Genomic DNA, 26,475 nt, shown 5'->3' on the forward strand with positions numbered 1-26,475 from the left:
TAAATACACAGCTCTGAAATAATACAGCCAGGCCCTTCAGTTTCTCCCAGCTGCTCCTTATCCACAGAACAACACTCATGCACCTCACTTGAATCCATGCACCTTTTAACCTTATAGCTTCACCATAATTCCCAAAAGACATTGCCTTCTCACAGAAACGCAGGCTGGCCCATACCCTTGCATTTATTCAGAAATATCTATCCTGTTGCTGTAGGAACATCACCAGCAGCATCTGAGCCCTAGCTCTACATCCTTCCTTTCCTACCCTGTACGGAAACACCAGGATTGTACTGAAGCCAGCCATGAGAAGCAGACCATGGGCTGGCTCACCAACAGTCCCACCATACCAGCAGCTCTCTGGAGACAGAAGAAAAGAACTGCAGAGCAGTGCAGTCCACGCACTGAAAGTGAGGTCTTCTGCAGCTGATAGAAATTTCTCACAGTCTAATACACTTTCAACTTGAACTGCCATTAAAAAATGCAGAGTCATTCTGCAATCAAACAGCTTTTATTGAACTCTTTATATTGTACATTTGTGAACATTTGTGCAATAAATACTGTGCATAGTATTGATTTTTCCCAGCTCCTTAAAGCATAAGAATTCTTCCCTTTGTCATGGTAGCGTGTTGACACTACACAGTAAGAAAGGCTGTTGGATGACAGTGGCAATGCTAGGCAACTCCTGACAGTGAGCATGTTGTGTGAAATTCATAATGGCAAGCAGACGTTTTTGGAAACCATTTAGTGACAAGCTTGGTGGGGAAATGAGACTGGTCTGGCTGCTAGAGGAACCTCAGCTAGACAGAGTTCTGGAGTCAGCCACAGCTTGTGGAAGAAGCAGGAAGTAATATTGGATGCAATGACTTTAGAATGATCCTTAAGTCATCACCTGATAACTGCTTGCAAAATATTATACAGATTTTACTGGATAATTGTCTTCTGGTGAGAAAATAAAAGTATTTTTGCAGAGCCTACATTACACCTAAAGGACTGATATTCTCTTACAGCGACAAACATACAGCATAAATTGTTGATATAGATATCCATGTGCAAAATAGTTTTCAGGCTTAGTCAGCACTTGCATAACCAGCACAGGTAAACAGAAGATGCAGGCACCCACTTCAGAAAAAAAAATACAGTTCTGTTCAAGCTCTGGACTTGAACTTCAGGTTAAAGACCAAATAACCAAACTGCAATGTCTTTCTTGGTCCTCACAGTATTTGAAACAGAGAGGTGAGTCAAGCATTAATCCAGCCCCACCACTACTAACCAGGACCAGGCTAGCAATAACATTCTCACACATGCAAAAAAGCATCACGCTCATAAGCTTTTGCATCAGAGAAACTTCAGCTTTGCAGGATTTCCTGTCCCTTTCTCTTTGGTGCCTTCATCCCTAGTACAGGAAAGAGCTCTGGAAAGTTTTTCAGTCATTCAGCAACTCCATCTATTTCCCCAATTCCTCTGCTCAAACAGGGTTGCTACTGTGAATAGAGTGGCTAGTAGCCACTGTTTCCTCCTTGTGCCAGTGTAGAACAGGCAACAGCTCCTGCTCTTAAACCGCACAGGCAGAGCGGCACAGGTGAATTTCTTGGATACTTAGGCTTACTTGGATTGCTTTAGACTCACATCCCCTCTTCCCTACCAGCTCTAACCACCCCTTCTTTCTTAATCAGCAAAACTACCCGATTTCATGATGCTACAGAGATTAATTTATTAATGGTAAACTAAAAAAGCAAATTAAAATCTTTACACTTTTCTCTGTCATCCATTAATCTTCTGCTCCCCCAACTCTAACTTGTCTCCTGTACTGCTGTTCTGAAAAGCAGCTTTGGGAATCTCCTTCTACCCTCCTCATATTTCTTGCTGAATACAGTCAGGCTGAGACATGGAGCTTTTACAGGCACAAAAAGACAAGGAAAAAACTCCAAATACTTAAGTGCCCCCCCTCCCTGCTGCCATCAGTGAAATCAGTGAAGATCAGATGGAAAATTGGCAGGGGGGGGGGAAAATCAGATAAAAGCATGTAGGATAAATTTTCAAGAGCAACAGTAATGCCAAAATGTAGCAGCAGTGACAGCTACAACTGCAGCAAACACTTCAGTTAGTAGCATCTAGTGAAATACACAGATTTTTACAAGTGTGGGAATCAAAGGACATAGTGAAAATACAAGCAATCAAAGAAACAAGTCCCTTCTCAGCCTCCCCTGTAAATTAAGAATAGATATGAAAATATATCTGACAATAGTATTTGAAATAATAGGGAAATTAGTTTAGAAGCTTGGCTGAAATACTAATGTCTCAAGGGATACAACTGACTATTCAGACTCTCTATACTGAGCAACATAAAGGATGTTAAAAGTGCTAAGATCAAAGACTGTGCCCTTAAGTGTGCTAAGTTATTTATGACCCTTTGGGAAGTATCTAAAACACACAAGTTTGAAAGATGAGTTATTAGGCTCTGCCAAGCAGCAACAGAGGTAAGACAGAGCTGTTCAACCTAGAAAAGCTAATCCAGATTTGAAAACAGTATCTTTAACACACAAGTACACACATTTGATACTAGTTCAGCTTTCCATTAGTCAGAGCACCCAAGCTGGGGTTACTACAGTGAGGGGGAACAGTGAGAAAGGAATCACTGTACAGCATAAAGGTAAAAAAAGAAAAAAATTTAAAAAAATCAACCATCGTTTAGAACTAATTATTATTGAAGTTGCACATTTTTAGTCTTTATAGTAGTTTATTCCGGAGCCTTGGGAAAAGTTGTCTTAAATCTTAAAGTACATGAATTTAAAGATTAAACTGTAGTTTAAGGTAAGTGTGGGTCATGTTACTTCAGTAATAGCCCTAATCTGAAGGGACAGCCAATGTCTAAGGAAATAAACTGAACAAGGGCAGAATAAACTTAGCATTCACCAGCATGGCATTAAAGAGTTATCAGAAATCAGTTTGAGGCTTTTTATTACTACAAAGTTCTTAACATCCACAAATTTAAGATGAGAGAGAAGCAGCTAGAAAACAAACCAGGCTGTCACACTGCTAGCAGGCAGACACTATCACTGGTGTCACTTCATTGGCTTGCCTCCCTCCTCCAGGCCAGCATCACCCAAGGTACAACTGCAAAGGCTCTGCTTGATGTTCTTTTCTCAGCACTGACATGGGACAGAGCAGCTTCCACCACCTCTGTCCTCTGAGCACACACTTCCAAAATGTACAGCAAATCCCATTGCCACAGGGAGGCCGGCAAGGTAGAAAGAAATCTATATACAGGAGGTAGTAATTGTGATTTTTAAACACCACCTTTGTTTTCTCTTAGCTGACTCACAACTCCCTTCAGCTTTTTTTTTTAAACAAAAAAAAAAAGCCCCACAACTTTGCTATCCTACCAGCAATAGCCCCAAACTAAATAGTATTTTTCTACTTCAGTGGAAGGACAGACAAGCTAGGAAAAGTGTCACTCTTCCTGATCAAAAACTATTCTCGGCAAGAGGCCAGTCAGAAGATTATTAGAGCAGTCTTTATGAAGATGAACAGCTACTTTTCTCCTGTAACCACAGGGTGATTCCACTCACCATTACCACTAACAGCAGTCAGTAGCCTGAGAACAGCAGTGTATGGATGGGGCTGCCAGTGCCAAACTGTGCCACTGCTACACAAGTCAAGCACTACTGAAGAATCCAGAGTTACAGAAGTGGTAAAGAGTTGTAGCTGCGCACACCTACTGCACATTACTCTTGTGTACTCTCGCCAGTACCTGTCCACACCATGGGAAGTTTGACAGTTACTTCCAAGCTTGGCTACAGTGAATTCAATTAGTAGTAGGGTTTTTCTCCTGGAATAAGGCACTATAGTGTAGGACTTGAACCGGACTTGAAAGAGTTTACAGCTCTTGACAGATTATCTTTGGCTCTTCTAAAACAGGCATAAAAAGAAGCACTTTAAGATAAATAAGAGGGTGGGGAGGTTAGGGGGAAGGTACTAGATGAAACAGTGTGATTTTCAAAAACCTTCAGGCAAGAAGCTTGATCTTACTTTTTAATCTTTTCACTTGTGCTTACTTATCAGGGTACAATTGGAAAAAAAGAAAGGTCTGTCTTCACAGTGAAAGCTGGTGCACCATGTAGAACAAAGTCACTAGTTTGTTTGTCACTTCACTGTCAGGCTTCCACTCAAGTCATTTTTTCCTCAGAACAGCTGGTTGAAACAAGTCTCAACTCCAGGACTAAGGATTTCCTCCTGTTTTACACTGATGTCACCAAAAGGGAAACCCCCCTTTCTTCTCTCCACAGCCCAGTCCCATTTTTGTCTCCATACAGGCATTATCTAACCTAACACCCTTGCACAAAAAAAAAATCCAAAACTTTCCAGAGCTCTCTTGGGACTCTGCTTCAGTAACTCACTATTTCAACACATTTTATGAACCTGAAACAATGTTTTGTGAAGCTGGACTTTAGACATAACAAGTAAGGAACATACCAGTTAATTTAGGCAATATTTTTACATATATATATAGGTAAAAAAATAAATCGTCTTGATAAGAAATATTATGTAACCTGATTAAGAAATAAGTCCCCAGAAGCTGTGCAATACAGCAAAATGCACTGGCTGTATAGCTGACACCAGGATAGCTGACTGCTTATTTTCAGAATTAAAAAAAAAAAAAACAAAAAAAACCCCAAACAACGAAAGAACAAAAAACCCAACACCCTAAGGACAGACCATTCTACCTAAGAAATAAACCTGATTCTTTGCTGGAGATTGCAAAATGTTGTTGAAGAGGCTCCACATTGCTACTTGACTTTAGTTGGACTTTCTTTCCCGTTCTCGTGCAGTCACGAAGTTAAGCAGGTCGATGGCTGTAACGATGCCAAACACCATTTGCCGCTTACTGGAGGAACCGTCAGTGTGATCTACACAGAAACAAAGAAGGGATTCTGGCTTTAGGAGGCACAAAAAACACCATCCCACTTGGTTTTAATGGCACTGTTTTGGTAAAAAGGGAGGTGCCAAGCCATCCCAGCTCCATGTGTCAGGGCCTCTTGGTGGAGCTGCTTATCACTGATGACTCCTGTACATTGAGGGGGAACCCAAACAGCACCTTGACCAAGTCACACAGGAAGTGGCAAGGATTTTCATTTCAAAAAGGCTCTTCAACCAAAGGGATATAGAAACTGAAACACTATGGAAGGAAGGATAAGGGTCCATCTGATTTATTTTTCTTGACATGAAAATTCAAACCAAATCCTCTGTTATAAAGCATATTTTCTTCATACATTAGTTTCTGTGGCTCTACTTGAAGCAGCTGCAAACTGATGTTATCCTGTTTGAATCAGGGGCCACTAGGGGAGGACATGCAATACTACCATTTTCCTACACCACTGTCAAATACAGAATTAGTATAAAAATCACAATATAACATTTTCCCATTTATATCTTAAAAATTTATTAACCACCTAATCATTGCTGCATTGAGAGCACAGGTTCAAGCAATTTTTCATTGTGAGCATAAGCCTTTGACCTGGGAACCAAGTGGCCAAGTGAATTCTGGCCCTTTATCTATGGTCTAAGTTCCCTGTTCCTAAAGTCTGGCTGTATTGAGATGTTTAGCCTACTTATACACTCAGTTTGTTCAGCCAGCTGGATTGTCCTGGACTTTTCATTTACTCAATCTTTGTCCCATTGCAAGCTTTCAGTGAGATTCTAGGTTTATAAATAGTTAGTCAGTGCAGAGTCAAGAGCACATACTTATGGAGATTATCAGGAACAAGCCCAAATTTGATGACTATTCTTCATTTACAGTTATAATTGAGATAGCTGTCAGATAAATTTATCTGGTGGGTCTTAATATTGTTTTTAGTCTAGTTTCTCAGTGTTTCTAATTTTGCAGGTTGCCTGCTATAAGGAAGATAAAACAGGAAAAAAATATTATTCACATATAACAGTGATATACCCTAGCTTTGATGATTTATTTAGTCATTTCCAGTTCATAAAGAAGGCAGTGTAGAGTTTTGAGAAGGATGAAGAAAAGTAGAGTTTGGAGGAAAAACATCAAGTGAAGCAGAGTAAGTTAGTTTAAATGAAATAAACAGGAAAAAGAAATATTAAGCTGTCTTGAGACACTGATGTTACTGTTGACATCTAGATCTTACTAAACTTTATGAAGTTGTAATAAACGTTTTGCTTTAGAAAGGCAAAAAATGGAAGCGTAGTTAACCTCAGACACTCACTATGATGGAACTGCTGGAAATTGTATGGCCAGAGTAGGAAGAAGCAAAGATCAGTTGTACTGCAGGAGCTTATTCATTGGCTTACTGCTTCTACTTCTGAGCAGTAACTTGCTCCAAAAGCAGGTACATTACAGTATGTGGGGTTATTAATGCATTTAACATTTACTCCACAAGAGTTACAGTGCTAGTGTCTTACTAAGTGTTAGTAGCACATAGTTATATACACAGAAAGAGGATCTGGCTTCTTCAGAACTTGTTTACACACTCACACTTGTACTTGCTTCTTGTTACCACTCAAAGATTACCTCTTACAAGGCGCAGTACATCATACTCACATTGAATTTGTTCATGAACCACTAGAGCAAAGTGGTCTGTTTCCAGGATATGAGAGAGTTTTCCCAAGTTGTCTTTCAGGTTAATCTGAGGAGACAGTTACAAAACTTAAATAAAACAGTCCTTTATATGTTTAGTGGTCGATACTCCCCATATACTCCATGCAGTATTAAAAACAATACATCAGCATTTATATACTGTTCCCATCTGAAGTATTGTAAAACACTAACAAATCAAGGCCAGCTTAAAAGATCAGTTTTCTTTGTTGCTAATTTCCAAGAAAACAGAACAAAAAAATAAAGTACTACATGAAGTTATTCATTCTGATTCTGTAAACATAATGAACATACTTAACATACTGCATTTCTGAAAAATGTTAATGATGGAAGAAGGTCAAGTGTTCCATGTGTCTAACAAAAGAAGTTACCATAAAACTCATACTTGGTGATTTTACTCCAAGACTGGGAAAAAGTGAATGAATCAGGCTGCAAATCATTGTGGAAGTGAATACGATCTGCAAAGGCAGCAAGGGAAGAGAAAAGCCCAGACAAGCCAAAAACAAACTAAGGGTGAAGATTGCTCAGCTAACACTGTATTCAGGTGCAAACCAAGGAACTGAGAATTAAGAATTCATTTTTAGTGAAGTTTAACTTTGCTAAAACTAAACAAGAAACACCCTGTGTTGACTCTGCAGAAACAATACAGATCATTCTGAACCACTTAGCTAATCACCTGCTGGAACCATTTGAAAGAATATGCATAAAACTTCTTCCTACATGCTTTAAGCAGCAGCAACAGGTCTATTACCCAGGTGACTCTCCTCTGGTAACTGCAGTACTCACCATCTGACATACCTTCATTAAAGGGGATTAAAGCAATTTACAGCAAATAAAAGTCTTGCACTGCAGATTAAAAAAGCCTTTATCCTGCAGTGACCTCAGCTTGTGGGAGGAATAACTGCATGAACAGTTGGGCTGCACTGGAACACAGAGCTTTGGTCTCCATACTGTGAGTTAGAAGAGATCAAAAGGATTCCCAGCAGTCTGTGCTTAAGGGAGCAGCAGGCTACAGTGCATACTGAAGCATCAGTCCTTAAGCTTGTGGGCCAGGCAAGGGGTGGAGGGAGATCTGGACTTACTGCCACATAGAGTCAACTATCAGTCACCACCACTGACAAGCAGTTTTGTGCAAATGTACGTGCAAAGCCTAACTTTTGAACCTAAGTTCAAAGCTCACTGAAGGGGTAGAGCCCCTTGCCATCTGATTGTGTATAACCAACAGACCTGTTTTCAGGGACTGGGTAGGCTAAAGATGACCAGGACAAGCAGCCCATAGGCAGCACTGCAACAACTATGAAGACAAACATGTTTTGAAATGCTTCATGGACATTTAACAGAACTCCCATGGAGTTTTCACCTGTCTCACTACTGCTCCTTCAAGCTCACTAAAAATTTTGCCCACAAGTTTTCCCACATTTAACCTACTAAGTCTTTAAGGCAATTAGCCTATGCACATGCTACTACACTACACATGACTGGGACTCCTTGTTTGGCTCTAAGGGCAAGCGACATGGTACTGCTCACAGCCCTACAACTAAATTCTCTCCTTTCCCAGAAGTAAGCTCTGGTCCACCAGGAATGCTGGGGACACCAGGCCTTGTGTTGTTTAGCAGAGTGCCAAATGGTTTAGGACACTAACCAAAAATCACACCAGGGAACCAGCTAACAATTAAACACTAGGTATAGTAACAAGAAAGTGTCAGAGACCATGCCCCAGCCCTATCTTCTTGTAAAGGCAGACAAGAATTCTGCTAAGGCTATGTCTGCACCACACCTAACAGATTTTAGTAGTTGATGCAAAGATCCTTTGGGGAAGAAGGGTTAAAGAGACCCCAAACCACTGGAACTAACATCTGACTCCACAAGAATGGCCCTCCTTTCCACTAACACACAGCACTTGTTTGGATTGACAAATTATCCTGTGACTAGTGTTTCAAAGCCCAAGAGTACTATCCTACTGGAGACTTTTAAAAAGCTATAACCATTACTCTTGCATTCTAAGAGATTGCTGCAAAATAATTGTGGCGATCATATCAAAGAAAGCTTCCTATGTTGCCAAAAGACAGCTTTGCCTTGGTAGTCACAGGCTAAGCTAACTTCTTATTGATACATGCTGTGGTACAGATCCTAACTGTAAGATATCCTAAGTTATTTGAGTGACACAGATGATCCGTTTTCCCAATTTCACCAGTAAACAAGCCAAATAAGCTTGACTGAAGTGGTAAGAAAAGCAAAATCCACAATACTTCTGAGGTTATGTGCATTTAACCATGTTTCTCCATTAAGTCATCAATTCAAATGGAAAATAACCAATGAATGATGCTTTTAGTTAGCATGTTAGCAATACCACCACTTTTGTGTCACTCCCCTTCCATCCTCCACCAAGAAAAAAAAAAAGTCAGAACTAAAGAGAAAAGAAATAGTTAAGCTGTTCTTTACTAAAGAAGCATGAGAAACTTCAAGCTGCCCATGGAAAAAAGCCACAACCTCAGAAGCACAGAGAATTGGCTACTACAGCTAACACCAGTGCAGCTACAGAAATGATTGCACACCACCAGCCCCACAAACTCTGAAGGTGTCCAAGTGAGGGAGAACATAAACTAAGCAGTTTTGTTACGCACCACATTTCCACCTGATGCTTGATTATCTGTCTGGGAAGGAAAAAATATATTTACATTTGTCCATGAAGAACTAGCATCCTTTCTCAACCTCAGGGACTTGGCAGTCTGTAGACTGAATGGAAGCATGACATACTTCCAGAATACAGGACCTCATCCACTATGAGACAGTGCTGAAACTAAAAGCCTGGTGAAAACTAGGTCAAGCATTCCATGTTAAAAACAAAATCCTTTTCCTGCAAGAGAAGCAAAGCAACAACAACAATACTTATATATTTTAGAAGAGCACCCATATAGCTGGGAAGTTGTGGTATCTTGGCACATCATATTGGACGGACAGGTGAAAGTGGCTAAGATCAAAATCCACATATCTTGACATCAGCTTTCAGCAGCCATCCCCCTGTTTCAGCAAGGCATCTGATACAAAAGGCAAACAGTTGCTTTTTTTTAGCCAATACAGAAATTATTTAGAAGAGCTGTTTCAACATCTCCCTGTCTCTTCCCCTGGATAGTTACATTGCCCAGATTTGTGCTGGGGTTTTTGGGGAAGGAGGAAAGGACAAGCATGCTGGAAGAAAGCCTGCTGAAGTAATGGAACAGCACAATATAGAGCCACAACGCAAACCTGGGAGCTACTGAGTGGCCTAGGACAGTGTTTAGAGCATATCTGTGCTCAATAACAGCTGCTCTGTATGCTCCCAGGTAAACCTTACCCAACCTGATGCCATTGTAGTGTTAGGACATCTACAGTAGTACTTTAAACCAGAGAACTAGGAGTTGTAGAATATACCTGCTTACCTGTTTAAATTGCTTGTAGATTACTTTGCTAACTTCATCAGAAGGCTGAACTTTTCCAGCAAGCAGTGAAGAAAGCATGTTACCTAGGGTAACCATGCCCAAAATTACCCTGGGGAAGGAGAGGGAGAAGATAGAGAAGATAGGGCTAAACAACACAAAAGCCTCAGGTGTTCCTGTAGATAAAAGCATCCATTCTCAGCCAGCCTGGAGAAGTCAGTTCAACTGCTTCATGGTATAAAGCAACATTATTGATGGTATACTTGGATTCTGTGTCTCTGCAGGAGACAGACTCCAGTTCTCAGAAGTTCTGGAGACTCACACAGAAGTCATCAGGTGCTGTGGGTGCCTGGCCCTTCTGAGCATCAGGCTCTTTAACTCTCTAGTCCTTGCAACTGGAGAGCTTCTTGCTATCTGAGAGAGCTTTTGAAAAGCACAACTTCATTGTTTTACACCCTCATCTGTCCTTTTGAAAGGTGACAGGGACAGAGACATTCTCACCTCAGTTTTGCTCATTCCACTTCTCCCTGCAAAGATGTTGCAAGGACCTGCAACAATTAATCCCTTGAGTTAGTTACTCTCCAGTTACAGTGCTAAGCGACTCTTCATTATTCAGCCTGTCCTACAGGACACCTACAGGGTAATAAGGCATACCAGCTTGCTGGGGACACCCTGGTTTATAGGGGTCACTACAACATTGCACTATAATGCAGTGTTCTGAAGAAACTGGGTGAAAGCTGTGGTGGAGATGGGTAGGTTTGGGGTTGTTAGTTTTAAATATGAATTTTTGCTCTAAGTTAAACAGCTATTATAAAAAACAATTAAATTATCCTGCTGAGATACACTGAGTAAGTATATCATCATAATCATTAGAAGCTTATTATGTGAAGGGCAGGACAGTCCTGGCATGACAACATATGAAGTCCAGCATTAGTGTGTTTAAGGTCACGTTTCTGAACTGTGTTACCGTAACTGAAGAAAGATAAGCGAGAGGATATTATACTTCTAGTAAGCATTTAAAGACATCCCTTGGGACCTGGTGAGGGAAGCAATACATATGGATGAATAGTAATATATGTGGACATACCCAGATTCATCAACAACTGGTACCTGGTCGAATCCCTTCTCCCGGAGAATTTCAACAGTCTTTGCACAGGTAACAGTTGGAAGCACAGTCAGGGGAGCAGAGAGGCTCAATTCCTGAACACTGATGTTCCACCACCTGGGGATGAAATAAAAACCAAACCCATGCAAGTCTTATGGAGAGAACAGAACTAGTTGTTCATGTACAGTGGCCTTCAACACTACAGGAATGACAAAAGGCTGCAAGGAAGAGTCAGGATTCAGCCAGAGTCAGTAAAGCTTCAAGTCTTTCAAGTTTGCTCCCCAGTATCAGAAAGTCATTGAAGCGTGAGAAGGCTTTAAGACCAAAACTCTTTTCCTCATTTCATCTACTTTCTAGGATTACAGATAGTTAGTGGAGAGTATTAATCTCTCTAGTTTCAGTATTTATATCTTACATAGAAAATTTTGTGCTCCTACTCAAATAGCTAGCCATATTTAAAGTCATTATAGGTAGCAACTTAGCAAAGATCCCCCTCCACCTATGTAGACTTGCAGTGCTTTGCACTGAAGAACTCTGATCTTGGAAGGGTTCCCTGTATACTACTTTTTCATTTCAGATACAACCCTTTTCATAATAAAAAATCATTAAGTACCAAGTTTTCTTCTGCTGCCATGCAACTCAAAGAAGGAAATCAACTAATTTAAGCAGATTTCATTAATAGCTGCAATTATACATCAACACAATAGCATGAAATATTAGCTAAATCAAAGCAAGTAGTGTAAAGCTCATTTCAATTTAAATTAGCACCTGCCATAAAGTCAATTGAATAGACTCATGAAAATCCAAATGGATCTGACATGCTTACCAAGGTTTATTGACAAGGTCTTCTTCTTTCATGAACCCTTTCTGAATCATCCATTTGTCGCTCAAGAACTTGGACCTGGAAAGCATCAAGGAAGTGAAAAGCTCATTAGGAGGCTGAACGTCTGACAGCAAATCTAATAGCACACAGAGGCATCTGTTTACAGCTCACCACCACTAACAGCTAAAGCGTAATTGAAAGTATACTGCCACTCACCATCTAAGCTTACCAGCCAGGGACATTGAGAAGAAATACCCACAGGAAGAAAAAGCAATCCCATAGGAAACACAGCTTCAACTATCTCAGTCCCTTGCAATATGATAGACACACAGCCTGGAATGGAGAAGTGCCAATCTGTACTCAGGCCAGGTCTCTCTGCAGTTTCTAGTTGTCTAGTATTGCGTTGGATGCAACAGAAGTCACAAAACACAGCTAAAAGCATCATGTTTTGGGATATGTTTCAATGTGGTAGGAGAGAAACTTCTCAGCACAGCTCAAAGCCCTCACGCTTCCACCTGTAAACTCACCCCAACGCTGGCTGCTGCTACAGTAGTGCAGTGTTCTGCTGTGGACATAGGCAGAGAGAGCAGACAGCCTTACAGGGACCCTTCCAGGAATGGGATAATACCAATGGTCCCCTGATAAATAAAACAGTGAAAGCAAGTCTTTTCCTGTGAAAGATGCTAACCAGTGATAGTTATATACTGAAGTCAGACACAAGGAGGAGCTCAGCTTTCAGAGGACTAAGCTCCTTTCTACTCCATGTCAGACCTTTTCTGGATACCTCAGAAGTTGTGCCCTAAACACATTCCTTGCTTTGGTAACTGGGTGCTATAAGAAATACGGATTCAATTTGCTACTGCTGTAAGGAGGTCTGAGGGACTGCTCACCCTTTTCCCAGAGAGAAAACAAGCAGGTTCTTACATGTAGTTCCTGATAGAGTCAGGGAGGATAACAACACAGCGCTGACCTTCCTTCAGCTCTTTCGCTGCCTTCACAGCTACAGACATGGCACTGCCTGAGCTGCCACCTGCAAAATGCAGATCAGAGGCAAAACTGTCAAACCGTAAGTGAAATGAGAAAGAATGAAAGAGGAGAGGAGAGACAGTAGAGGAGCCCAGGGTGAGTAAGACAGCTTCTGAAGTGGAAGGAGGTCTCCCTGACCCGCACAAGGCTTCAGTCTCCCACATATTATTCAGAGAAACCCAAAGGATTTATATCTGCTCTTACCACACAGCAGTCCTTCCTCTCGGATCAGCATGCGTGCTAAAGCAAATGACTCCTCATCATTGCTCTTGTACCACTGGTCCACTGCCTGTGAAGGGGCAGGAAGACAGAAACAAGGGTCTATTTAAATGAGGAGGGCTAGGGGAGCAACACAACATGGGTGAATTCAACCCATGCTCTTTGAGGTAACAGCTGCCCTACTGAGCCATGTGCCTGGGTTTCCATCCTCCAAATGCCAAGTGGGGTTTTTTTGCCAAGGTTAAGATGATCACATTAGCACAACAGGCTCCTTATTGAAACCTTGCTGTGAGAACAGCCTGTTGTGAGAGAGCCACAGAAAGCAAACAGTTTCCTCCCCTCTTGGAGGACTTCCCAGGGACACAGGCTCTGCTCAGGACATAGTCATACCACTTTCGTCCAGGAGGAGTTGGGGTGCTTTGTTGGGGTTTTTTTAAATTTAAAAAAAAAAAAAAAAAAGGAAGTACTGTGTTCTAGGAAAATGTTATCTGCTCACAGCATTTCCACCTGGCATTGTAAAATAAACATAAACATGGCCAGTGCAGAAGCCTTCTTAGGACTGCTTTTGCTGATGGGAAGAACAGAAATAGTTCTGTCTGTTAGCCCCCCCAAGTTTTTCGTCCACCTTTCACCTCACTTCTGCATCCCAACAGAGGGCAGTAAACCAAGAAGCATGACTTACAGATCTATCCAACACTGTGGGGATAAAATCATATCCGATTCCTTCCACTTCATACATTGTCTTGTCAGTCTTGTTCAGTTCTTCTGGTGTAGCAAGGATGGAGCCTTCAGGATCAACACCTATAATCTGGAGAAGCAGTTTCCACTTTGGTTACCATGACACACTGCTTTTGAGAACAGAGCTATTTACTCATGAGTGCTGGCCTCATTACAGCTGTTGGTGTCACACTGGCTGCACACACAGCCAAGCTAACAGCAACCTAGTCTCCTATTCATTTATTCCTGGCAACATTCACCTCCCCTGTGAGCAAAATGTTTTGCTGCTTCTGGCCCCTTGGCAACCCATCCTGTCTCCTCAGGCTGTGGACACTAAGTGAGGGGCACCACTTGTTCTACATGGGTTTTGTTTGGTTTAAACAGAATACAGGGTCTCCCCAAGATAAGATTCCCCTCATTCACGTCAGGCATCATTACAGACAATACATTTTGTGCAAAGTGTAAGCAGATAAGTTTTATTTTGTTTACCACTCCCTGCCTATGTAGGAAAATATTCACAATTGAAACATGATACCAACTTCTGTGAGGAAATCTAACACAGCACACAGGTAGACACACAGGTTAGTGTGTGCAGAGAAAGCTTCACTTGGTAAAACCTCAGCAGCTCCAGATAAGTTAGTGAAGGCACAGTCAGAGAGGAAACAGAAGGCTGCAGTACACACCAGAGAAGGAAGTTTCTCAGACACCCCATAAAGGGATCTGTGGGCCAGTTTTCATCTGCTGAGCCAAACCTGAACTCTGGTCACCAGTGAGACCAGAGCATGATGATTTCAGACAGTCTGAAAACCTTTCTTTGCTGCTCAGAACTACCTTCTCACTGAGGACATCCAAGAGCTTCCCATAGAGACCCAGGGCAGGCTTGCAAAGAATGGGACGTGCCAAGTGGAGCAGTTTGAGGTTCACCTCGCTAAAAAGAAATGATTTAGGGTCCATAGACACCCAGCCACTTACTTTGCAACCTGGACACTTCTCCTTTAGCTTTCTGGAGATGCCAGTGATAGTACCTCCTGTGCCAGCCCCAGCCACCAGCATGTCTATTTTTCCTGTTTAAAGGTGAGGGATAGAAGGCAGTTGTGAAATCTCCCCAGAATGATGGATTAAAAACCCACTTAAACCTAAGTATGGACTTTCTTTAACAAAATGGGCAAGACAAGGCTCTTTGCTTCCCAAGAGCTGTGTTACAAGACCTACCTTAAGACCACCTTGCTCAATCCCCATTTACTTCAACAATGGTTTTGAAGTGTCCATCCAGTGGCCTGGCAAGGCACCAATTTGTGGTACTTTGGACAGAGCTGGAGGTGGCCCATACAGCTGACACCTGTAGTTCTCCTGTTACTGTATTTGCTGATGTAGATAATTAATTCTTTAACTTAGAATGAGCAGCCCATTATATTAGTTAATTTACCAAATGAGTGCCAAGAGCATGGGATAGGTACCCATTGAGAGAACTGTTAACTACTCTCTCATTTTCATGTGAAGAATACTATTTTGGTCATGAGCACTCAGAGTGAGTACAGGTATGATAGTTCTTCTGCCACCCCCTACAGTTTCCATGGTGCATCCACATTACAGCTTTGTTAATGAAAAATACACACACCAAGTCACACACAAACACAAATGCTTACCAGTCAAAATAACAACACCCTGCCAAGCAGGGGTATAAGCTCAGTAATAACTGAACAGTGACTGACCTATGAGGAAAAGTAAATACAAACAAGAAGCCTAAAGCTAGAACTCATCTAGACTCTCAGTTTGTGGGATAGCAGTTTGTTAAAGTATACTCATTTTAACTCAAACTTAAAGAAAGTTTGCCACAAAGACAAGCCAAATCCTCTGAACAGCTAGAGTTACTTGGAGGGGGGGTGGGGGGGAGTGAAGAGGAGGAGAAGCCTTCACATGGTCCTCACCTTAATGAGAAGGAATTTAATAGCTGATTTTCTTATTAGAGGGTCCCATCAGAAACTGTATTGTTTCATAAGGCAGGTCAGTAGCCTCCTATAAGACTTCCTTCTACCACCTATGGCAAATGCCTACATGGTAGGCTGCAGCAACACACTGAATACCTCCACAGCTCTCAAAGCAATTCCTCGACTGTGAGTTAGTCCAGCTAAAGCTCTCTACTGCCACAACTCAATCGCTTCTGGTACTCCAACTGGGCTGCCTAGAGCTAACATGAAAGCAAACCCTGCAGAGTAAACAGGTCTTACTGGTGACAACTACAACACAGAGCATATTGTAGTCCTGAGGACTCCTAAGTGAAGAAGCTTCCAGTGTAATGGAGTATTTGGTCTGAGAATGTAAAAATACTTAAGTGCTGGGTCCTGCACTTGGGTCACAACAACCCCATGCAACGCTACAGGCTTGGGGAAAAGTGGCTGGAAAGCTGCCTGGCAGAAAAGGACCTGGGGTGTTGGTCAACAGCCAACTGAATGTAAGTCGGCAGCGTGCCCGGGTGGCCAAGAAGGCCAATAGCATCCTGGCTTGTATCAAAAATAGCATGGCCAGCAGGACTAGGGAAGTGATCGTGCCCCTGTACTCAGCACTGGTGAGGCCGCACCTCAAATACTGTGTTCAGGTTTGGGCCCCTCACTACAAGAAAGACATTGAGGTGCTGGAGCGTGTCCAGAGAAGGGCAACAAAGCTGGTGAAGGGTCTAGAGCAGAAGTCCTATGAGGAGCAGCTGAGGGAACTGGGGTTGTTCAGCCTGGAGAAAAGGAGGCTGAGGGGAGACCTTATTGCTCTCTACAACTACCTGAGAGGAGGTTGTAGCAAGGTGGGTGTCAGTCTCTTCTCCCAAGTAACAAGCAGTAGGACAAGAGGAAATGGCCTCAAGTTGTGCCAGGGGAGGTTTAGATTGGATATTAGGAAAGATTTCTTCACCGAAAGCATTGTCAAGCATTGGAACAGGCTGCCCAGGGAAGTGGTTGAGTCACCATCCCTGGAGGTATTTAAAAGATGTGTAGACGTGGCGCTTAGGTACATGGTTTAGCGGTGGACTTGGCCATGTTAGGTTAATGGTTGGACTTGATGATCTTAAAGGTCTTTTCCAACCTAAATGATTCTGTGATTCTACGATTCTGTATTTGTGATCAGAGAAAGCAATGCTATTCTTTCATGCTACTCTAGCTACTTTTTTTTTTAAAAGATAATTTAAGCATCACTGCTTTTTCCACCTGGTCACAAGCAGAGGAATCTAAAAAACAAAGAACCCCTCTTTAATGGGGAAAAAAAAATCATTACTATGACTACTGAAATAAAGTAATTATCTTATGACACACAGCATATGTATGGGATTTGCTGTATCAAAATCCATGCATTTCTCAGCCACCTCAGGTCCCATTCTCCAAGTACCTAACAATAAGAGAATACTAGGGACTCATTTAAGAGGGGGTTAGTAGTAGAGCAAACATACCTTCGCACTGCTGCAGGATCTCTTCAGCTGTGGTGTCATAGTGTGTCAGGGGGTTACTGGCATTACGGTACTATATTGAAAGATAGAAGAGCCATTAAGTAGGCTAGAAAGACAAAATTCACATTGTGAGGCATTTCAAGAACATGACAAACATTCTCCAAGCCCCACAACAGCTACATAGGCTCTTTCCAGACTGTTTCCTTGTTATCTGGGCCTAGGCAGAACACCCAAGGGGAGGTACAACCTTCCTAAGTGACCTAATTTAAGAGTAGTTCTAAGGTGCCAGCACCCTCCAATGCCAAGATCTGTCCTGCCTGTGGGACAGTTTCTTTTAAGAACATGACCCCTGTACCTATTCTTCTATGCAGGACTGCCAACTCAGTGGAAAGCCACCCGTTTTGCAGTCTCTGCAAACACAGGCTCGTTGCTGCCCTCTAGTGACTAAAAAGCTTGCTACTCTACAGCATGGTGATGCTCAACTACCGCTCCAGACCTGGGACATCTTTTCCTCCACACACCTAGGCTGTTGAACAGTCAACCAAGGACACTAAGGAACAAGGCTGCAATACCTCCTCCCATACTACACCTGCACTTCTGACACTGTGGCTCTTACCTGGTCTAGTATATGTGCATTGGGGATTTCATTTTTCAGTCTCCATGCTACTCCCACGTGAGATTCAGGAGAATCAAATCTGGCAGTAGTTGGGGTCCTCACAATCTCAGCACCCAGAGCTCTCAGGACATCCACCTGTAGCAAATAAAGGTGGTCACAAAACCGAAAACCATTCTCCCAGCACAGAGACTTCACTGAGATACAGGGGAAATAAAACATCTTCCCTTATACCTGGTCTGCAGTAGCCTTCTTAGCAGTTCTACACCGCAGCCTCACAGCATCACCGAGCCATGGGTCCAAATCCTTAATGTAATTTGGTCTCAACTAGGCTTTATTTGGGAGCTAGATGTCAAATTTCTGTTTCTATTGTAGGCCTTCAGGCCTGTAGGGACTATTACTACACAGTGAGAAGCCTCATTCAGGCAAAACGCCATCTCCTCTCATGCCAGTCACATATGCTCTGCACTGCAACAGTGCTATAGCCCAGTATTTTATGTTTAAGTGCAAATTATGTATATTTACCTCCTCCTTTGGACACAGGCAGCAAAGTTGATCCTCCAGGGCCCTATGCACCACTCAGCTGCTATGAGGCCAAGAAGGTTTATGACACTGAGCTAAGGCAAGGCCTGTCTTCAGAGGGGAGGCCTTTGGTGCTGCATGGCACATGGCAACAGCCATGCAGTACCTCTCCCTCCAGAGAAGGTAAGAGCAAGTAATGGGTATAGGCCTTCAGGGGACATTGTTCTCATTTGTCGTGCTGCCTTTCAGTTGGAACCCTGGAAGTGTTTGAACTGAGATAAGTGGTTTTGCTGACAGCGATTTGTCGCCTCAACTGTGAAACACAGGGGATCTCTTTTCTTTTGGCTGCAAGTGCAGCACCACCCTACTGGAGCACAGGACAGGGCTTGCTCTAGAGCTGGATGTTATGTGCTTTCCACAGTGAAGGTAAGTGGACATTACCCAGGTGGCTTTTCCTTCCCCTTTGTTGCTGTGGTGACACAACTCAGATGCTTGCCAGTACTGCCCAGTGTAACCTGAGGAGCTCAGCAGGCTCCCTCATGGCTTTGCTCAGCCCAGTGCAGAACAGAAGAATATTCAAAGTTTCAGCATTGCCTTACTTTGTCCTTCTTTGCTCAGTGAGCGACAGCTAACCCAGGGGCAGGTAGTTACCTCAATGTGCTAGATAAATCTCAAGTTCCCTTGACACTTGTATTTAAAACAGTTATGACAGTTTTCCAAGTGTCAGTGCCGTGGGGACAGGTCTTAAACATGTTTCTGTCCATGGCTAGCCAGCCTGGATTTCTCTGGGCACTGGCAATAGGCTCTCAGCAGAGTTCTGCTTGGGACACCAAGAGCCTACACCTTCATTACTAAAGCTACAGCACTCATCTGCACCAGGAACTCTGCAAGTGCAAACACGCTTATTTTTTAATTCTTGAAAATAAGAGCAAATCTGACCTTCTCCATACTCATTTTCTCTGGCATCACAATGATACAGCGGTAACCCTTCACTGCTGCAGCCAAGGCCAGCCCAATTCCTGGAAGCAAGCAAAGACATGTAGAGCATACAGTGAGGAGCAACAAAGAACAAAACCCACAATGCTAGCTTTGGCATGCCCTGGCTTTAATCAGATTTTGACCAAAGGCTTGAGTACAGTGTCTCTAGAGGGGTGGCAAAGGGAACATTTCTGGCTACTGAGGAGAACTGGATTTACAGATGCTGCTAGTTCTTTGAGGATCACAGCCAACAGAAAGTTTAGCCAAGGGTGGGGAAACTTGACGTGCAAACTGCTAGCTTTACCACATGCACATCACCTTCCTCCTGTCTCACCCACTTAATTTTTACAGAAGTAATTTGGGAAAGGAGTGAGTTTTAAGCTAGAAAAGTAGAGCAATCATTTTGATACTGTCAGAAGAGCATTATAGCCTCTATTGACTCGCTTCTGCATTAAATCTCTAGTTTGCAATGTGCCGAAACTAAGTCCTTTCTAAGAAGACAGGATTTAGATGCTGCATGTGATTGAGGTTCTAATGCACTACGTCAGCGTGCTACCAACATGAAGTACCTTGACTGTTAGAGATAGAGACCTCATGTCTACTTTAAAAATCTGTACCTCCAGCCTGACTTCTGCCTTCCAGCTTGTCATTGTCTGCCTGCCTGAAGAGCTAAGCTCAGAAGTGCCTTCCCCATAGAAGAGCAGCTTACACCTGTTATCAAATCACCTCTCTGCTGGATAAGCTAAACAGATCAAGCTAGTTGATATGTGTCTCAGGTCAGGCTGCATGGCACCTCCCCTGCTGTTTTGAGTACCAGGCACAATACCAACACATGCATATGACAACGCCTCACAGGCAGCTTACCCTACACAGAGACTTGCTTGTTCAAAGCTGGCTCTGTTCCTACATGGTGCTGGATTGCGTAGGGGTGGAAAAAAAAAAAATCTTTAACTGTTCCTGTAAGAGAAGCATAACTCACACCTCAAGTAATTCAAGTAGTCTTTAAATATTTGGGAGGGGAAAAAACCTCACACTTCTCCCAGTATATCATAGATAAACATGGATGCCAAAACAAACAAAAAAAATAGACAGCAAAGGCCTTACTAAGGTCAAAGACTGAAGAGAAACCATCCGGCACTCTCCCTTATGGTCTGTGATGAAGAAAGCATTTTGAGATCTGAACTCTAACACTTTGTACTTTCTGCTACTGACCTGGAAATGCAGCAAACATCAAAACAGGACTTTGGCTGAGGGAGAAGTGGGATGCAGAGAGGACAAAAATATAACACATTAGTTCCCACATTTAACATACTCAGTAGCTCCGAGCAGTAGCCTAGAGCAAAAGCCAGCTCTCTCAGGTTACTGTCTGCCGTGGTCTTTGATTTTAAATGAAAAAAAGACGCTTTCTGAACTAATTGTCCTGTACCTCCTTCAGTTCTGCCTTCTTTCTATCTTTTGAATTCTGTGGCAAGGAGAACAATTTATCATGTACTGACCCAGAAAGCAGGATGTCATAGCATGACCTCAGATACTGGAAGAATGCAATATATGGGTATTTTCCACTTCAGGCAAGAGGTATAGCCACAGTCACAAGGGCTTCAGTTGCACTGCTCCCCCCACAGAGCACCTGCTGAGCAAATGGCAACAGATATGACTTCCCAGTTTTCTCCTGAAGGCTGGGGAACTGGTCACAAATCAGCTCATCATCCCAGTCCCTCCACTAACAAAGGCTGGACTGGATCAACAGAACAACAGAAAGATCTGCCTGGCCTGTGTCTATCAGAAGGCAACACTGTATGGATGCCCAGGAAAGAGTTTAAGAACAGGACAAGACACCTCTCCAGAACACAGGCAGGGAAGTAGCTTGTAGCTCAGCTCAGGAACCTCCTCAGAGAAGGCAGTATATTTTGGATTTAACTAGCTCAAGGGGGAACATTCCAGGTATGTTTACTCCCCACCAGAAGAGCAGCTTAACAGAAGTACAACAGCTGTGATGCAGAAGCCCAGAGTTGACTCCAGTCTGCTCAGATCATCAGACGCTCTGCCCTGGCCCCTGACTAGCAGGACTGTTCCTTCCTCCAGCCCTCAAGGAAGGGATGCTGACCCAAGTGGAATCTCTTGAAAATCTAGGTGGGCAAGGGCCATGTTAGCAGATAAGCTGCAGCCCTACAGCACTATCTCCCATCTAAGCTGCACCACATGGGAAAGGCTGTTTCTCAAACCAGGCCCACCTCACCTGACAGAGTGTAGGAACGAGGACCATGGGACTTCCCAAACAGAAGGGGAAGATGCAGATTCAAACCAGTCTTTTGGTGCTTGATTTCCAATAATTTCAGTCAAACTTTAAGTCCTGAATAGGACCTAAAGACCTTAGTGAATCTGGCCTAACACTTCTTTTCTTTTAAAGCAAAGAGCCCCTGCAAATTTAGCAGACCTCCTTCCCAGCTGTTCTGGTCAGCATAGGACACTGCAGAATTGTTCCTTGTGCAGGATGGAAGAGGCACTGCTCCCTACACCATGCAGGCAGGAAGAGATCCCCTTTCTTCCTTGCACGGGCAGCCTCCACGCTCCAGTCTCAAGTCTGCCTCTTCCAGGAAAACCACCACAGCATTTTCCCCCCACATTTTGCTAGGGTCTCTCCATCCCCTACCTGTGTTTCCAGAGGTTGGCTCTATGATCGTGTCCCCAGGCTTCAAGATCCCAGCCTTCTCAGCATCCTCTACCATCCTCAGGCTGATGCGGTCCTTCACACTGCCCCCAGCATTGAAGAACTCACATTTTCCCACTGGAAACAAAGAAACCAAGCAGAATTCTTAAACAGCAGTCATTCGCTAAACAGGCTGCTGATCTCTAACATATCTGCAAGAGCAACTCTTAACATGTCTGCCCAGTTCACCTCCCTGCTTTACAACACCAGAGATGGGGCTCCAGTTTACAGCATCTCCACTGTTGTGGGTCAAGTTTGGTACTTGATGCTGGCCACAGAAGCCAGGAACCCATAATCTGTCAGTCTCCTCAAAATATGACCTCTCCTTTCATCTTTCCTCTTTATTACAGCGCAGTCATTAGTATAAAAAGCCCCAGGACTCTTCCAGTGCAATAGCATGGGGGAAGATACTCTACCAACATGCCTTGCCTCTTGCCTGCTACATCCTCCAGACGAAGAGTTTCTGATCAAACTGGAAGTTTCTCCCCTTGTTCAGCCTACACTTTCACTTCAGTACTCCCAGCATTAATCCCTTCAATGGTGTTAAACACCACTTTTCAGGACTCTGATCAGAGCCTCCAGATATCTCCAGTATGGTTGGATTTAAAAAACCCAACAAAACAAAAAACATTCACTGACAGTTTCATCTCTTTCATCATTTCGGTAATGGCAGATCTGCATTTTACACACGCTGGTGGATACTCTGAATATGAGCAGCAGTCAAAAACTTCACACAACTTTTCATAGAAAATTTTTTAATTTTAGAAAACAGTTTTGTAGAAAAAGTAAAACTTAAAAAGCTGCAGGAAACGTCCTCATGAAGTACAAAGATGTTTTAGATTACCAAATCCTGAAAACCTGAAAGTCTGCCAAAGAAAAAGAAGAATTTTTCTCAGCATTTTCTGCAGGGCACCTGCACTCCTCCTATGCCCAGGTTACATGACACTACTAACCAGGACTACCAAAGTTTCTGAAACAGCGTTTCTTATTTTGATTTTTGGCCTGCAGCAGTACTCACAGAGTTCGCACTTGAGCCCATACTGCTTCCCAATCTTGTTGATTCGCACCAAGGGTGTATTGCCAACTTTATCCAGGATGCTTGGCAGGATTTTCAGAGGCTCTGGCCTGGTACACATACAAAAAAGTCAGTGTATTCACAGAAGGGGCCACAGGCAGGTCACACAAAAGCAACACGGCATTTCCGATGCTTTTTATTTCAACCAGTTTTCTCCCTCCATTTTATCAGGTCAGTTATTTTAGATATTTTGGTTTGAAAGAATGTCCATTGGATACAAGTTCACAAAACATCAAGTCCTTGATTCAAAACAAGGATTAATCAGACATCAAGCCAAGTGCTAAGGCAAGAATGAAGTGCTCTACACTTCCTCCTGGCATGAAGTAGCTTAGCACTGCTCAGAGTCAGCTATTTTACAAGCAAAAGGCATTAACAGTGCAATCTTTCATCTAGTCAGGGAACTGCTTGCCAGGTTACTTAAAATAAGTTAGTTCCAGTCCATGTAGTTTCACATCTTTGGAGAAACAGCCCTTGTATGCTTAATCCGGGCTCTTAGCTTTGCTTATACATGGAAATTAAGAAGCACCAGCATATCTACATGCTAAACAGCATCAATTTAAGTCAGTCATCTTTTGTTAAGTCCGCTCTGAAGGGACCTGGATTAGTGCTGTACTGAAAAATTAGCAAATAAGTAATACTTACAGAGTGGTATGACGATGTGGGGAGGCAGAGAGGGGTCTCCCAAGCTTCCATGTGCATTTGCTAGGTGTATCAGGGCGGATCCACTCCCTTTCCTTCTCATTAGCCTTGCAGTTCTCATTAGCCTTGCAGTTCTCATTGTCTGTCCCACCAGGGAGAAAGTATTTGCCAGGTGCATGAGGGCATGAGTTCGTATCTGGCTTCTCCTGAGAAGGAAGTGTAGGCATTTCATCCTTGGAGAAGGGGAAACGGGGGGAGGGGAGAAATAAAAGCAGGGGGGAACACCAAACAAGAGAGAGATTCGTATGCCCTGCTGTAACAAGGTCAGAGCACCTTTTGAGACTATCAAAGTTATTGAAGTTCTGCACCATGGGAAACCACCCATTCACATCATTGCCCCCCCACAATAGCTAAAAATCATGTTACTCCTAAGTCCTTATTCTTGTCTCTGTCCCTTCACCAACATATCTGTTTCCAGTCTAGTGTTTCAGCATGCAGTTCTTCTGAGGGAAGCCTGAACAGAAACTACCCTGGCAGCTATTTTCAAGAGAGCAGTATTGCCTATAAGCCAAACGGGCAATAGCAACACGAGGCTTTTAATACCCAAGAACAGGTTCTGCCACTGACTACAAGAGACCCTATCACTATACCTAGGACCCAGGTATTAGGGGAGAGAGCATAGTATGTCTCAGACGAATCCCGTCTTCAAGTGTCCCAGTCTTGGTTTTCCCCTTATATGAAAAAGGTCACAACAAATGGGTATTTTAATGGTCAGTCGATGTTTCCATAGTACTGTGAAGATGGGAAAGCATTTCAGCATAATTTTGATTTGCCAAATCCTTATCACCAAAATGAGAATCTTGCACTGCAGTACTGAGTGCAAAAGCTCAATGCAGTGCCCTACATGAAGATAAAATAAAACACACTGAAGCATGTGCTTACTGTAACTAGCCTCCATAAATATCAAGAAAACAGGACTAGTCTTATGGGAGACATCCCTCCCACACCAAAAAATAGCTCTCTGAAATAAAACCTCCCCATTCCAAGCAGAGAGGAACAGAGTAAGACTACTTGGTGACTAATTAGAAAATGGTGCCAAAAGACTGCATTGCTGGTCATGAAGGAGAACTCTTCCAGAAAGGCCACTGGTTTCAATAGCACTTACCTCCACAGCATTCCAGCAAAAAAACTAGAAATCCCTCTGAAAACAGATAGGGCTTTCCCAAATTCTGGTGACAGAAAGACAGGGAAACAGTATTCCCCAAAGACCAATGAGTACCTTAGACACAGAAACAGGCCTTTCTACTATCAACTTCTCCATGTTCTTTGGTGAAGGTGACGGCACAGTGGACTGGACTTTCTTCAGTAGACTGAGTACTGTGGGTCACAAGACTGGAATCCTCTTCAAAGCTGCAGATCATGCAAGTTAGAAAAAAAAATATCAGGAAACAGTCTCTCATAGGAGCAAGACACACATCCCACTTTCACAGGGAAAAAAAAGCTGCAAAACAAAGTGAAGATGACTTGTACAAACAGGATAAAAATTTAAAAAAAAATCATGCAGCAGAGGTATTGCTTAAGACCAATGGAGGGTCTCCTGACCCTGTTCTTCCCACATTATCTAATCTTCCCTCTGCCCTGCCCTCCACAGCTCAGATTCAGTAAAGTAAGCAGAAGACATCTCTATTGGACTGTCTGCAATTCCATAAGCTTGAAAGCCACAAAGTAATAAAAAAATACTCCAGTTCACAGGATATAAACTTCTACGGACACCAAGGGTGAAAGGACTTCATGGTGCCATCACCAAAAGACCCTGTACACAACTTAGGAAAAGGCTTTACACAGGAACACTTGCAGAGGCCTCTCTACCCTTAAGGAGGCCAAAATCTCAGAAGTTCCTACCTGAACTGAATTAGTGTTGCACGCACAATTACAGTGATGCATTACAGTGATGCTGGATATAACACACAGCAAACCCTTCAACCACATGGAAGCAAGGAAGCATTCTAGCAGGCTTTTTGTTTCAGAAATTAGTAAATATAAAATGGAAGCAGTAAGTTCATTTCTCCTACTCCAGCCAGTTGTTCATAGAGCCTGCCTGCTTCCTTTCCATTGAAGACAAAAATCTGGCTGAAGTCTTGGAAAGCATGACGGTGTTTTTCCTAATATTTGTTTTTCTCATCACCATTTTGCAGCAAGATTCAAGCTCTTTCCATTACTGAATTGTGCTAGGCCTGGAAAGGGTCCCTGGCCTCATCCTCCTTCTTCTGACAAATGCACATAAAACAGATACAGCTTAGATCAGGCAGAGTTGATGGTCTGGTGACACTGGAAAAAATCTGCGTCACAGGATCAGTGAACTTTAGCATTTGATCCTGCAAGTTAACATGCACCACTAACCACTACTGCCTTATGCACATCAAGTCCTTTTTTACATGCTTATTTCAAGAAAATGCCTAAGGCATTTAAACTGCCCTCCTTTAGGAAAAAAAGCCTCTGAAAGTGCTAACTTTCCAGACTAAGGCTTGAAATAATTCTCCTTCTGGATATAAAGACTTCCATGCCACCAAAATAATATAATTCTACTCTATT

The 26,475-nt window shown here is 42.8% G+C and overlaps 1 protein-coding gene across 6 annotated transcripts in view; it reads right to left on the reverse strand.

Annotated features, from left to right (window-relative positions):
• Positions 1-499: 499 nt before the first annotated feature.
• The window catches only part of LOC140644453 (cystathionine beta-synthase-like protein), a 31,688-nt gene continuing 5,712 nt past the window's right edge, over positions 500-26,475 (reverse strand). For 4 of the 6 annotated variants that reach the window (XM_072847315.1, XM_072847306.1, XM_072847321.1 and 1 more), the window contains 16 exons: positions 25,163-25,293; positions 23,887-24,116; positions 23,188-23,294; positions 22,113-22,247; positions 19,424-19,503; positions 17,966-18,100; positions 17,353-17,422; positions 14,892-14,983; positions 13,885-14,010; positions 13,188-13,272; positions 12,882-12,987; positions 11,961-12,035; positions 11,117-11,251; positions 10,033-10,141; positions 6,560-6,644; positions 500-4,907 (listed from right to left, as the gene is read on the reverse strand). In XM_072847315.1, the coding sequence (XP_072703416.1) occupies positions 4,798-4,907; positions 6,560-6,644; positions 10,033-10,141; positions 11,117-11,251; positions 11,961-12,035; positions 12,882-12,987; positions 13,188-13,272; positions 13,885-14,010; positions 14,892-14,983; positions 17,353-17,422; positions 17,966-18,100; positions 19,424-19,503; positions 22,113-22,247; positions 23,188-23,294; positions 23,887-24,116; positions 25,163-25,204 (1,722 nt within the window). In that variant the 5' untranslated portion in view covers positions 25,205-25,293 and the 3' untranslated portion in view covers positions 500-4,797. Of the gene's footprint in view, positions 4,908-6,559; positions 9,652-10,032; positions 10,142-11,116; positions 11,252-11,960; positions 12,036-12,881; positions 12,988-13,187; positions 13,273-13,884; positions 14,011-14,891; positions 14,984-17,352; positions 17,423-17,965; positions 18,101-19,423; positions 19,504-22,112; positions 22,248-23,187; positions 23,295-23,886; positions 24,117-25,162; positions 25,294-26,475 lie in introns of all 6 variants that reach the window. The other 2 variants (XM_072847339.1, XR_012039790.1) reach the window with 2 other exon arrangements.

This window comes from Ciconia boyciana, chromosome 1 (assembly GCF_034638445.1).
Source record: "Ciconia boyciana chromosome 1, ASM3463844v1, whole genome shotgun sequence".
In the NCBI taxonomy this organism is placed as follows: domain Eukaryota; kingdom Metazoa; phylum Chordata; class Aves; order Ciconiiformes; family Ciconiidae; genus Ciconia; species Ciconia boyciana.